Source organism: Dreissena polymorpha, chromosome 7, assembly GCF_020536995.1.
Source record: "Dreissena polymorpha isolate Duluth1 chromosome 7, UMN_Dpol_1.0, whole genome shotgun sequence".
Classification (NCBI taxonomy): domain Eukaryota; kingdom Metazoa; phylum Mollusca; class Bivalvia; order Myida; family Dreissenidae; genus Dreissena; species Dreissena polymorpha.
Genome location: NC_068361.1, coordinates 74137197 through 74151249, shown reverse-complemented (window position 1 = coordinate 74151249; position 14053 = coordinate 74137197). Strand labels below are relative to the sequence as shown.

At 34.4% G+C, this 14053-nt stretch overlaps 1 protein-coding gene across 1 annotated transcript in view; it reads right to left on the bottom strand.

Moving 5' to 3' along the window:
* The window catches only part of LOC127839833 (prominin-1-A-like), a 34101-nt gene continuing 20048 nt past the window's right edge, over positions 1-14053 (bottom strand). The window contains exons 12-27 of the mRNA XM_052368222.1: positions 13405-13496; positions 12752-12904; positions 12435-12561; positions 11475-11581; positions 10220-10304; positions 9515-9652; positions 8825-8911; positions 8095-8169; positions 6106-6159; positions 5500-5580; positions 4949-5017; positions 4649-4741; positions 3958-4139; positions 3556-3594; positions 3251-3283; positions 1-1638 (exon numbers count right to left, since the gene is read on the bottom strand). Of these exons, the coding sequence (XP_052224182.1) occupies positions 1077-1638; positions 3251-3283; positions 3556-3594; positions 3958-4139; positions 4649-4741; positions 4949-5017; positions 5500-5580; positions 6106-6159; positions 8095-8169; positions 8825-8911; positions 9515-9652; positions 10220-10304; positions 11475-11581; positions 12435-12561; positions 12752-12904; positions 13405-13496 (1977 nt within the window). The 3' untranslated portion in view covers positions 1-1076. The remainder of the gene's footprint in view (positions 1639-3250; positions 3284-3555; positions 3595-3957; positions 4140-4648; positions 4742-4948; positions 5018-5499; positions 5581-6105; positions 6160-8094; positions 8170-8824; positions 8912-9514; positions 9653-10219; positions 10305-11474; positions 11582-12434; positions 12562-12751; positions 12905-13404; positions 13497-14053) is intronic.

The window sequence follows — 14053 nt, the reverse complement described above, 5'->3', positions numbered from 1 at the left end:
CATTTATTCATGAAACACTCATAACAAACTTAATTAAATCAATACAAAATGCAACACATAATTTAAGAACATAGCATACAGCCATTGGACCTGCAATGGTTTAATTAAAATATGAAACGTTATAGAAACAGGAAACAAATCAAACTCAAACTTGTACACACAAATATAAGATGATAACCGAAAATTTATGTATGGGCAATAAAAGGAGTCATCGAAATATTAAACATGTTCATGATACATTTTACGCAAAAAAATTAACATTTATTGTACAGGATATAAAGAGGGTATAGAGAGTGATCATAGAAATATATTTTTTCCATGACCAAGAGTGCATTAAATTCGATATTCCACTAAATACAAATTTTTATTTTTGTATTTTATGTAAATAAATGATTTTTTAATTTTTGCTTAAATAATGACGCCGTAACGTCGTGAAAACGACGTTATTTCACAGTAAAACACTAAAAATTATCGATATATTTCACTGTTAATTTTCAACGTTTGAAACAGTGAATTATCAGTTTTAATTCGCTGATATTTATCTATAAACTGTAAAAAAAACTAACTGGCATAAGTGATAATTGCTAATGACAATATCTTTCTAATCACGTTCGTAAAAATTGCTTATTAAGGATTAGTGAGACATTTTTTTTATTAAGCATTCATTTTAAACGTTCATGTATTAGTATTGACGGAATATATTTATTGAGAAGTGTTCATCATATTTAAACTTTTTTACCTAATTTTGTTATTTTTTAATAAAAATACGACATTATGCCAACAAATAAAATTATAATGAAATACATACACACGTATTATGCCTGTACAGAAGTCAGATAAGTTTGCATATAAGTACAAATATTCAAATGATCAATTATAAGCTAATAAAACAGTACTATACGTATAACATAAATCCGCGTATATAAAAATGGACGGATTAAAAATGAGAACTAGTGCACATTATGGTATCACACAATTTCCTTGTTTAATATGAGAAAAAATACACATACACATTTTAAGAAACGTTAATGCGTTCTAAGTCTAATGCAAGTATGTTAAACTATAATCCGTTTTCCTTAATTTTCATTGATCACATTTGTACCTTCATCACCCTCTTTGTCATCTTCTTTCTCCTCAGCATATGGTGATTGTTCCTCGGGCGTGTTCCTACCTTCGTAAGCAGGTGGGGGAGTAACTGTGTCCATGGTAACAGGGGCATTCCGAACGTCAATGAGTGAACGTCTTATGAAATTTTCATTATTTGGCTCAGTGCGGAGGTTGACCATCGACTGGGTCCTCTGATTGGCAGAATTGCTGGTAATGTGGCCAGTGTGGTCAGTCTTGACCGCGTACGTCGGTGGAGCAAGCGGATTGCCTGGTTCAGAAGGTAGGTGTACAAACAATGGCTTCAAGCTGTTGGGCAGGCCTGCATATCGATCATAGTTGGAATCGTCGAATGGGAAAATCGGCGGCGGTGATTTTGGTTGACCAAGAATGACATTGATGTCCGAATCTAACATATCCGGAGTTGGATGACGTGAGCCATCTCCCTTCCGAATGGTTTGAACGATTGGGGGCAAAATCAGTAATGGAGGCAACGATCGTGGTACGATGTTACTTGAATGTTGAGTATCGGGACTGAAAAATTGTTGCGTTGAATGCAAAACGCACGGTCTTTTTTGTAATTTGATTATACATGATTAAAGTGAACATTTACCACTTTCAAATGCAAATACAATACAACAATTACAAAATCTTAAATCAAGTAGCAAACAATCTTAACGAAAGAACAAAATTATATATATGAAAATTGCTAAGTACGAAACACATCAAAATAAATGTTATAATAAGTAGACAAAAATCTACTGTACATTTCAGAATCAGAAACGTAGAGAAAATTAAGGAAATGAGGAAACGGGAGACTATTTTTAAAGTTAGTATCTAATGTATTATTCAAATAAAGGGTGTTTTCCAAGAGTTGTTAATAACAGGTCTTCGGGATGGGATATTAAATACAGTTTCTTACTAACAGCTTGCGATTGTTGCTTTAAGTAAAATTAATCGTACGTTTTAGGAATAACCTCATGAATAAGATTTAAATAGATGTTGGTGACGTTAAAATGCAAATAATATGCAATTTTAAAATAATTTTTGAAAACTAATACAACATAAACATCATGTGTGAGTTGTTTGGTAATCCGAGTGGCTTTTTCTGTCGAGACATACTTTTAAGTAGCTCATAAACTTTATTAACATATAACGGGTTTAATAAAACATAATTAAACATGTACAACACCGTGTCACTTCTAGAAGGTAATTTAAAGTATAACAAACATACGAATAATAGAAGGGGAATGTCAGTTTGGCATATACCAGAGAGTGTCATGTGAGACATAAATGAAATAAAAAATACATCAAAAACATAGTTAAGTTATTGTACAGAAAAGTGTAACTTAATATAGCTGTTAATAATATAGCACGGCAAAAAAGACACGTGGATGCATGTAACATCTATTTTTGTGACGGTTGCGTTATGTATAAAATAAAACGCAGGTAAGTGTTGAACATGTAAAAAATATTTTATTTGTATTTGTCTGTTCTTAGACAGATCAATACAAATAGTTCAATGTTCTTGTCAATGTGCAAGTTTAATATGTACATGCAAAACGAAAAGCCAATACAAAACATATAATTATGATAAATTAAAACATGCCCGTCAATTCGAAATAAACAAAATTGAAAATGTATATCGTCTCCTTAATTGAAATACAAGCTATCTACAAAAACACTATACTGACGTTTGCAGGATACAGTCAGAAACAAAATTTATCACAGTTAATTGTTTAGTACATAGTGACAGTTAATGAAAGAGCTAAAATTGCCCATCGTCTGTAACATATTTTAACTAAACAAGTATCAACATTACTCACATTTGTATAAACAAACGGCATTAAACAAAAAAATGCTAAATTATAAAATTTCAGTAGTTAACATTATACATTATTGTTCATTTCAATATAAAGCTCCTCTGTCCCATATTCAGAGGCGAGCAAAATCAAAATGCCATTAAATGACCAAGGCATATAACACCTCGCAAAACTGCCAATAGAAGCATTACTTCAAATACAACAACACCGTTCTAGAGTGTACCACAAGAAGGCAAGACACATGCACCAGACGACATAACAGATGTATCAGACGACAGAATACTACACATGTCTACAGGACCCATACGATATTACCGGCCTACCAATTACTGTCATAGTGCTGGACTTTATTTCTTCTGAAAAAGCAAACAGACGTGTGGGAAATCAATACGTATATAAGTTAACATATCATGAACAAGGATATCATTTATACTTAAAGATTCATAGTGCTATCAGGATTATTTGATAGATATAAACCGGTTAAAAAATGATCACCGCAAAAACTGTCAGCATCTTGCTTAGATTGTGTAGTAAGTACTTATAATGACAAGTAAGTATTAATTTAACATTATTTGTTCAATAAACGCCATCAAAATTTAACAGTATGTGTAAATATAGTGATGCATACTTTTGCCAGAATTTCCCCTTAGCAGGTGTATGGTGTTCCCTAAAATAAAGCAAACAGGTTTGTGTTTATGTATGTATACATTTGATTTACTGTAAACATATATTTATATATTCCGTGAAACCAAATTTAACTGAATCCACTTAATATTCATTTCCGAAACATACTTTGAAAATAGCAATACAATAATTAGAGATGTGAAAGAATACTGCAAATGATATTCCAATATTCGTTTTTCATTATTCGAATTTATTCGAATATTCCATTTTTGAACATGACATTCAAATGTCCGAACTTACGAACGTCCGAAGTAAAGTACTGATCCTTTTTTTGGCACAAATACCACTAAAAACTTAAATGAAATTATATAAAAATAACATGGTTTGTTTCATAAACTAAGTTTACCATGGTTGGACGACGGGTTCTTTCCCTGTGTGGCCGTTAGCATAATCGAACTCCTCATCCTCCTCTGTCAAGTCCTCCTCACATTTGTCCATTCGCAGGAAGTACTTCGCCGTCTTAACGGAGAATATCAAGCCGAAGAGGAAGAAGAACACTGCCCAGCCGAGCGAAAACCAGAACCCGTTCTGAATATTTAAATGTTTTTTTAATGTAAAATGCTCGTGTTAGCAGTGTCGGCAAAGTATGTTGACACCGCCTCATATAATATATAATATTTAACTTTACACTATATAAACAAATATGACGATTATAAATAACTTGGCGAGAAATATGACGATTTATATGTCCCCCACCACTATAGTGAACGACATATTGTTTTTGTCGTGTCTGTTGGTTGGTTGGTTGGTTTGTTTGTTTGTGTTTTTGTTTGCTCCAACTTTAACATTTTGCCATAACTTTTGCAATATTAAAGATAGCAACTTCATATTTGGCATGCATGTGTATCTCATGGAGCTGCACATTTTGAGTGGTGAAAGGTAAAGGTCAAGGTCATCCTTCAAGGTCAACGGTCAAATATATAGCTTCAAAGCGGCGCAGTAGGGGACATAGTGTTTCTGACAAACACAAATCTTGTTTATTATGTTTCAGTGAAGGTCACATTGATTGCTCAACGTTGTAATAATCATATACTTACAAAACAATCCATGAAGTTATAGCAAACTGTGTACACTATGAGAGAATTGTAAACGTTCCACACTGGTTCACATTTTCCTAGTTTGTTTTTCACCTAAAATGAAATAACGGAAATACGCAATACATTTTGCAATTACAATTACTTGTAATAAATATTGTAAAGAACAAAGATTAAATTAAATTTATCGATGAATGAATGACACAACTGCTTTCACTATGAATCTGTATGAACCAAATATATGTACATATCATGGCGATAAAGACTATGTGTTCATAGTTTGTGAATATATAAAACACTTACAGCGTCGTCTGTGAAATCGACAAAGGAATCAATGACGTTAACAACTCTGTCTGCAAACACTCGCAGTTGCTAAAAGCAAAGACATACACACTTTAAAGTATCAAATTATATGTCCATATCAGGTTGGCGCAAGATTGATATATTTCTAATGAACGTTACCTTAGCAGTTTTGTTTTTTAGAACGATTCATATGCATGATAAATTTGGTATACAAATGCTCAACATGAAATATTTAAGCAAACTGCAAATATCTTCTAATGACTTATATAGGCAGGTAGATGTTTGTTTCGCTTTTTACTTGAATATAAAAACTACATAAACAACAATGATGTTATAACTATACAGTTTAGGTTATCGAGTAAGACATGTCAACAAGCAAAAACAACATGCGTAGATTAAAAGGTGTGTCGAACATTTACACTTCGCAAGCGTCAATCTAATTTTTCTCGTCCTTGATGTGTACAGTATTCTATATAAACATCTAACGTCTGTGACCGTTTATCCACATAAAATATTTTCATTATTGAATTAGTTTTCAAATTGATACTTACACTTTTTACAAACGTACTGACGTTCTTGGATATGTACTCTTGTGTGAAGTTCAGACCCGTGTCGATCTTGTCAATCTGCGTCTAAAAAAATCATATAAATGAGCCATTCTTGGTGAAAAGGGGGTTAAATGCATGTGCGTATAGTGTCGACACTTTCCGCCTAAACTTGATCTTTGCTAAGATGAGACTTTCTTGAAACGGACGATATAACAAAAGCGGTATGTGTAGCCCCTGATTAGTCTGTGCAGATTGCACAGGATAATCTGGGGCGACACTTTCCGCACATGCATTGAACCCCTTTTTTCACAGAGCACGGCCCAAATTAAATGTTTCAATTCCATTTTATACATAATTGATCCGTCTATTTAATATGATATGGTAAACTCATAGAAATGCACACATTCGAAGCATTATATAGTGATATTTCTTAATTTTATAGTCATGAAAGTCAGTTTCTCTGTTTCGCGCAAATGCACGTCCTTTATGTCAGAAAATTACAGGTACTTAACGGTTATTTCAAAACAAAAGAGTTCAGTCGTAATTGGCTTTAGACCTTTATAGAACTATCCACAGGTAATGTGACGTAATTGAAATGATTTTACTTACTGGCATATTCGATACAGCAGCTTCCATATTTGCGACTGAGCTATTAAGGGCTGTCTGCAATATTTAATAAAAAAAGAGGTTTTTTAGTATATCGAAATATTAACGTCTTTATATTAAGATGTCAATTAAGAATAAGACATTTCGTTTCGTTTAAAAGTTAGCGTTAAATATGTTGAAAATTTAATCAAACAGACGCTTAATTCTTGTTGTGAAATGTGAGATTGCATACAGGAACATCAGGCCGAAGATGGCCATATATCGCGTATTTGTGAAATTGTTTAGAAAGCAGCATTTTGAATTTATATAAGTCAGTATAAAATGTATAAAGCATGTGATCAAGGGATGTGGCCGCTTTCTATCATTTTGAACAGCATTCGTAGAGGAACAGCATTCGTAGAGGACCACTGCACGATATACACAACCAATATCAAACCTCTGACCCATGCAGTTTCAGATGCGAATTAATTTACTATACAAGTCTTTTAAAATCGTGTCACTCCTGGGATATGGCCAGTTTTGACGACCCAACGACCATGATTTGAACATATTTGGACGAGATTGCTATCGATTGGTACTTACTTAATATGTTGAACTTGCGGTTTTATAGACGATTGTTAACGTTATGCAATATATACGTCTATAGAAGTGACCAGTAGGACCTGCACAGTTTTCAACACAGTGGCAAATACAAAATATTAAACATCTGACCATTAATGGTTGAGAGAAAATTATTTGTAATTGACTGTATAAGTGTTTATAAAACACGTGACCGTTGGGGAGAAGCCTTTATTGACGCCTGTGACATGACAGTAGATAAACTCTATCTGATGCTAAATGCAAAATATCAAATCTCTGAGATGTTTGGTTTCACAGAAGGTTTATACATTTATTTACTATTTTTAACAAGCGATGTGTTTGTGAAACACTATGTCCCCATATATTTGACCTTTGACATTGAATGATGACCGTGACCTTGACCTTTCACCACTCATAATGTGCAGCTCCATGAGATACACATGCATGCCAAATATCAAGCTGCTATCTTCCATACTGCAAAAGAGTACATTAAATTAGCGATTTTGACCCATATATTTGACCTTTGACCTTGAAGGATGACCTTGACCTTTCTTCACTCAAAATGTGCAGCTCTATGAGATACACATGCATGCCAAATATGAAGTTGCTATCTTCAATATTGCAAAATTTATTGCAAATGTTAAAGTTTGCACAAACAAACACACAAACCAACCTACAAACCAACCAACAGACAGGGCAAAATCAAAATGTCCCCCACTATAGTGGTGGGGGACATACAACTTCATTTAATGCATGTGGCCAGTGGGATTGGGCCATTGTTCACCACACCTGCATACTTTGAAGAATTGAAGGATACTTCATTTGAAGTAACGTAAAGATCTACCAAGCGGTTTAGGGGGAGATGCCGTATGAAAGAGAAGTTAACGCATGATGCAAAGCGCTATGGCTAGCATTCGAAGTGAGTTTTTAAAATAAATTCAGTTCCGTAAGGCCCCAATATAAAACGACCAACCTGTAAGGATTTGTTCCTGACATCCGTTATTTTAAATTGTGAAAGCATACTGTCAAGTTTAATATGTACACTTCTTCTTTTGAAAATTAAAATAAACTACGTATCTCTTGTTACTTGAAAGACATTCATTTTCACCTCCACGCAAGCACCCTAAGAAAACATGGCTTCGGTAGTGCAAACAAGTCCCAGTAACTTAACAAACACACCCCTAACCTTTGATCTTTCAACATAGTTTCCTCCGGAAAGCATCATAGAATACAGGAAATAAACATAAAAAGCACGGTTGCGATAACAAAATGAAGTTTATGTTAAAAGAGAAATTAAATTCTTTAAAAATACATATACACTGATAGACCAAATATGGTCCTAAAACCCCATTCCTCTTCACGTTGCGCACAGGTGAGCTTAAACAAGTAATAGTAAGACATTTCTATACTCACCACATTCCCTTGAAGATATGCGTACTCCTGGCTTTTAATTCGTCTTAGTTCAGTTGCCTGCGCTCTCAGATTTGTCTGAGAAACAAAAACAAAACCATGGCTTAAGTGTCAGCAACTATATCACTACGTTATATGCAACACACAGATCTGGTCTGAAGTGCTGATTTGCTGAGCCAGCCCAAGGTTCGCTTTCATTAAAAATATATTGAATGCTGTGTTGTGTATCGAACTTATGTGCTGTGCAAGAACAGAAATATGTTTAGCTTGTGTTGAGTTCTGAACGATGCACCAACTTAACGGACTAAATGTTGGATGATCCATGTGGTTAAACGCATGTCGTTAAGCATAGAATGGTTACTATTATACCAGTGTGCAACTAATTATCTACGTGGACATATGACACGTAGTCGCTCACTTTAGTTTGAATAAAAAAACTTACGTGTAAACATTTAAAGTGAAATATTCAATGTTGTTTGAATAAAAAGTATGCGTTTATGTCTTAATGAAAAAATACCAAATCCAATACAGGCTTACATAACCGAAACAGATTTACAGATTCTGTAAATTCACAATGTTCAAGGAAGTTGGAAATGCACTTTGCATCATTATGCAACATTGTTCAATGAAATATGAAATGGACTCAGCATCCACATGCAGACACATTTTGTATAAGATTATTAGGTCACGTTATATTTTTATATTAAATAAATTATTATTGTAAAACATTTACTGCATGAGGATCTGGTATTGACCCGGCTGCGGTGTCTATGCTAGTAGCCATTTGATCTAAGTCGACCGATGTTGGGTTATTTGCGAGCTGAAATAGAGGTTTGCCAAGTTGTATTATTTATGTAATTGAATAATTACGAACATTTGCGTAAGGTTCATAAGCATATCTCTTCAGGGTTCAATAAATTTAAACACAATAATACTGCGCGATATATTGAAACTGACTAAGGAGCTAGGTACACAGTACAAATGATTTTTGAAGATGATTCAAATCAATGGATTATGAATGGGAGCGATTGCTTCTACGGAATTATTTATCCTTAATGATTTACTGCTATTCAGAACCTTTTCTAAAAACTTGAATGCGTATATTTTTATATAATCTGTTGTTAAGCATTACATTTAAATAACGTTACAACGTTTCAATAGCTCCTTAAACGCTTTCCCCAATAAGAAGCAAAGTGAAAATGGCTTTTGCAACCAGCATAAAACCAGAACAACCTGCGAGTAACTCGCAGTCTGTTCAGGTGTTATGCTGTTTGCTGCTCATCAGTATCTAAGGGTTGGAAATGAAGCCTTTAAAACGTGAATTTAGTAATAAAGGTATTTAATTAAATGTAACTTTCTAAGGGACTACATATGCGTCAAAATACGTATCATAGAAGTAACGGGTGAAAGTGTATAATATTACCTCTTCAAAGAATTGTGTGAAATTGACCCCAACTGCAGCTTTCAAGTCGGCAAGCTGGGTCTTCATATCAGTCGAATACACTTGTACAGTTGACATGTCGATGACCATAGTGTCTATATCGCCAGTTATGTTGACAGTCTAAAATCACAAATATAAAGATTGACTGTGAAGATCGATCGAATCCACACAAATCAACAGTAATATAGGTTACATGAACAAGAGTTTCCATTAAGTTTGGACATACGAGCAGCTTCAATTACAAGTTTGGGAATGTAACCATTTACCGGCAAAAGTTGTACCCTTTCCCACTTAGAAGCAACGTGAAAATTGCTATGTGCAAACAACTTAAAACCAAAACAGCATGCGAATAACTCGCAGTCTGTTCAGGTTTTATGCTGTTTGCTACACATCAGCATCTAAGGGTTGGAAATGAAGCCTTTACAATTTGAATCTAGAAAAAAAGGTCTAAAGTTAATTCTAAATTTCTGATTGACTACAAATGCGTCAAAAATACGTTTCTAAGCGCTAAAGGATTAAATACATATCTACGTGGTAAAGGGTTAAATGCCACATATGAGTGATGCAACCTGCTGAAGAAAACATTGAAGATATTAAAAAAATTGTTGTTTTTTTTAATTAAACGATTGATTTTTGCAGACCTGGCTTAACATTGAACTGATGTTACCATTCGAGACATGAACTCACCTTCGAATAGTTTAGCTTATCGTCGATGTCGATTAGCATACCCAGCTGAAAGGCATTGAATGCCGAGGCACCGTTTCTACAGCTCCTGCGAAACAATCATGCGTTTATATTATTTTATATGAAGAATGGAATTGTGCACCATGTGTTATAAAACTGAAACGAAAAATATCAATGATATATCATTCAGCATTAAATCGTACCTGGGAGCACTGGTATTTTCAGATGGGAATACTGATGTCTTACATGAGAATACTGACTGATATCTTACATGAGAATACTGGTATCTTACATGAGAATACTGATATTTTACATGAGAATACTGATGTCTTACATGAGAATACTGATGTCTTACATGAGAATACTGATATCTTACATGAGAGTATTAATTTCTTACCTTAGAGCAATAACATCTCACCTGAGAGCACTGATGCCTTACATGAGAATACTGATGCCTTACATGAGAATACTGATGCCTTACATGAGAATACTGATGTCTTACATAAGACTACTGACATCTTACATGAGAATATTAATTTCTTACCTGAGAGCAATAACATCTCACCTGAGAGCACTGATGCATTACATGAGAATACTGATGTCTTACATGAGAATACTGACATCTTAAATGGGAATACTAATTTCGTACCTGAAAGCAAAAACATCTCACCTGAGAGCACTGATATCTTACATGAAAATACTGATGTCTTACATGAGAATACTGTTATCTTACATGAGAATACTGTTATTTGACATGAGAGTATTAATTTCTCACCTGAGAGCACTGATGTCTTACATGAGAATACTGTTATCTTACATGAGAATACTGTTATGTTACATGAGAGTATTAATTTCTTACCTAAGAGCACTGATATCTTGCATGAGAATACTGATGTCTTACATGAGAATACTGTTATTTCACATGAGAGTATTAATTTCTCACCTGAGAGCACTGATGTCTTACATGAGAATACTGTTATCTTACATGAGAATACTGTTATGTTACATGAGAGTATTAATTTCTTACCTGAGATCACTAATATCTTACCTGAGATCACAAATATCTTACCTGGGATCACTAATATCTTACCTGAGATCACTAATATCTTACCTGAGATCACTAATATCTTACATGAGATCACTTATATCTTACCTGAGATCACTAATATATTACCTGAGATCACTAATATCTTACCTGAGATCACTAATATCTTACCTGAGATCACTAATATCTTACCTGAGATCACTAATATCTTACCTGAGAATACCATTAAGCGTAAGGTTGATGGTAGCGTTGTTAAGAATCATTTTTCCAAAGGTATAGTTTCCCTCGCCTACTTGAGAGTCACTGTACATCTTTTCGTACTACAACACATTTCAGGAAAAAAATGATATTCAATGTAAAATGTAGATATTGGATTTAGAAAATTACAAATTAAAAATGCCCTGGGCCCATATTCACCAAACAATTCTTTGACTTAAGTCTAAGAATAAAGAAAATTCTTTAAATTAGAATATTCAATAATTTCTTTAATTTTGAGTCAAACTCTGCAGTAAACATCTCTATCTATATTATTCTTCATATAGAACATTTTGTTAATGACATAATTACCAGTGGCGGCCTGTATATATTCAAACACTGAACACATTTTTCTTGGTTCTAAGTCTATGCTTTATTCTTAAGTCTAAGAATCGGTTGGTGAATACGGGCCCTGTGCTTGTATCATACAGTGTGCAACTGTTTGTCCCGAAACAGTGAAACAATACTAGTAAGTACTATACCAGCATAGGTAAAAAATCTGATACAACCTTCTAATTCATACACAATTATTTCAATAATTTATGTTTTTCCCTTTTTTTACTAAGTGCATAGTTGTTAGAATATATAATCTATTTGAATATTATATCATGTGAGATAACAATTGCAGATCTTATGATAGCATTCTTTTTAAGCACAACAATCACTAACACGCACACATTTATTTTGAAACATTATTACCGATGTGTACATATCGATATGCTGGGCCTGTAGCATTTTTCGTGTCTTCTTTCAATAAAAAGACATTAAATAAATTAAAAAAAATGCAACACGAATAACGACACCGATGGTAATGCTTTCATAAAGAGAAGAATGACAAGCATAGCTATCGCTGCATTACACGGTAGATGAAGAATGCATATGATAATCTCTCAAATAAACAAACATTTTAGTGCTTACTTTTGCAAGTTTATCCATGTCGGTCAATGGTTCACACAGAACCTCCTGTATGGGTGCCCCGAGCATGAACGTCGGGAACGTTAATAGCATGAGCAACGCCGAGAATATCATGATTAACGCCGCCGCCCTGCAATAACGGCAGCGACAATTTAAATATGGTTGAACATTGAACTCCGGTTGTATAGCAATCAATTACAGGAGAAAATGAAGTATCTGTAGTAAGGGGTGGCGGTGGTTGTGATGGTGGTGGTGATGGTGGTGGTGTAGACGCGGCTGTTACAGACGACCACATTGTTGCAGTTGTATTTGATACTTACGTCATCAGAAAGCATCCACCGCATCGACTCATGCATCCTCTCTCGTACGGTGGTGTTTTAGTATCGGATCCAAGGCAACCAAACACTATTCCTAACACACAGAAGACAACCACAAGAGCGACAACCGATGCCAGTCCTATCCCACCGTACCACCTGACATGAAGTGTTACATTTTTTACAAATGCACATAATACATTCTCTCGGTCCCGGGGATGTCCGGTTAAGAGGGGTTCCATGTACTTATGTATAAATATGAGACTCGGTCTGGGAATACCGGGCTAATCTGGGACGACACTTTCCACTTTTATTGAATTTTCAGCTTGAGGAAGTCTTTAAAAAAAATTCAATCTAGGCGAAAAATCTCGCCTCATATTTAAGCAATAAGACCGGTTTTCCGAAAGTGTCGCTCATATTTATCCAATAAGTACAAATGTTACATCTGAACATTTTTGGCATGTTTATCACACAAATGAAACGTTTAAACATACAAGGAAACAATTATACAAATATCGTCCATGTCATTACATTTCGGAAACGAGATGTGTCTTCAATGCGTTTATCTGTATGTTATGGAGCACAAAACGTTATACATTTATTTGAATTGCAGGGAAACAATTGCGTACATACTACCCTGTGAAAGTATACATATTTACCTGTATTTGTCGTATTTCGTTAACAGCTCGATGTACTCATCCAAAGGGTTTAAATACGAATCAATGTCAATGGAAGCATTTGGACCGCTCAACTTAAATGAAAGAATGCTCCATCTTAGATTATGCAATTATCTATACATATAAAGTAACATATTTTGAAACAAAATGTTTAGCATCGTATTTCTTTGAAGAGTTTTTATATATGGTGTAAATGTTTAAAGTTTTGACCCCAATAGGTCGGCGTTATATTGTTCCAATCATGAAAGACAAGTAAAAACGTGTCCATTAATAGTTATTGTCATCCCTACGCTTGTCGCGTTCTCTTTGAGTCGGCATATACTACAATTGTCGAATAAGTGCCACGAAAGCCTTCAACGGTGGTCGGCCTCATAGTTTATCTAGAACTTTCTATCGGTAGTCACCGAAATATTGAGGTTCAAGAGCCTTGATACACGAGAAGCATGCTTAATTGTGTCTGTATCTGCATGAATATTATACTGTGTTTGTTTGTACTTGTTATATACTGAAACGACTCCATGATTTATTCCAGTATGTGCGTACATGTACAGCGTCTGTAAATTAACAGTAGTGTGCATTAACCACTCAGGTGCAAAATTAAAATGGATATGTGCAAACAGCATAATCTCGC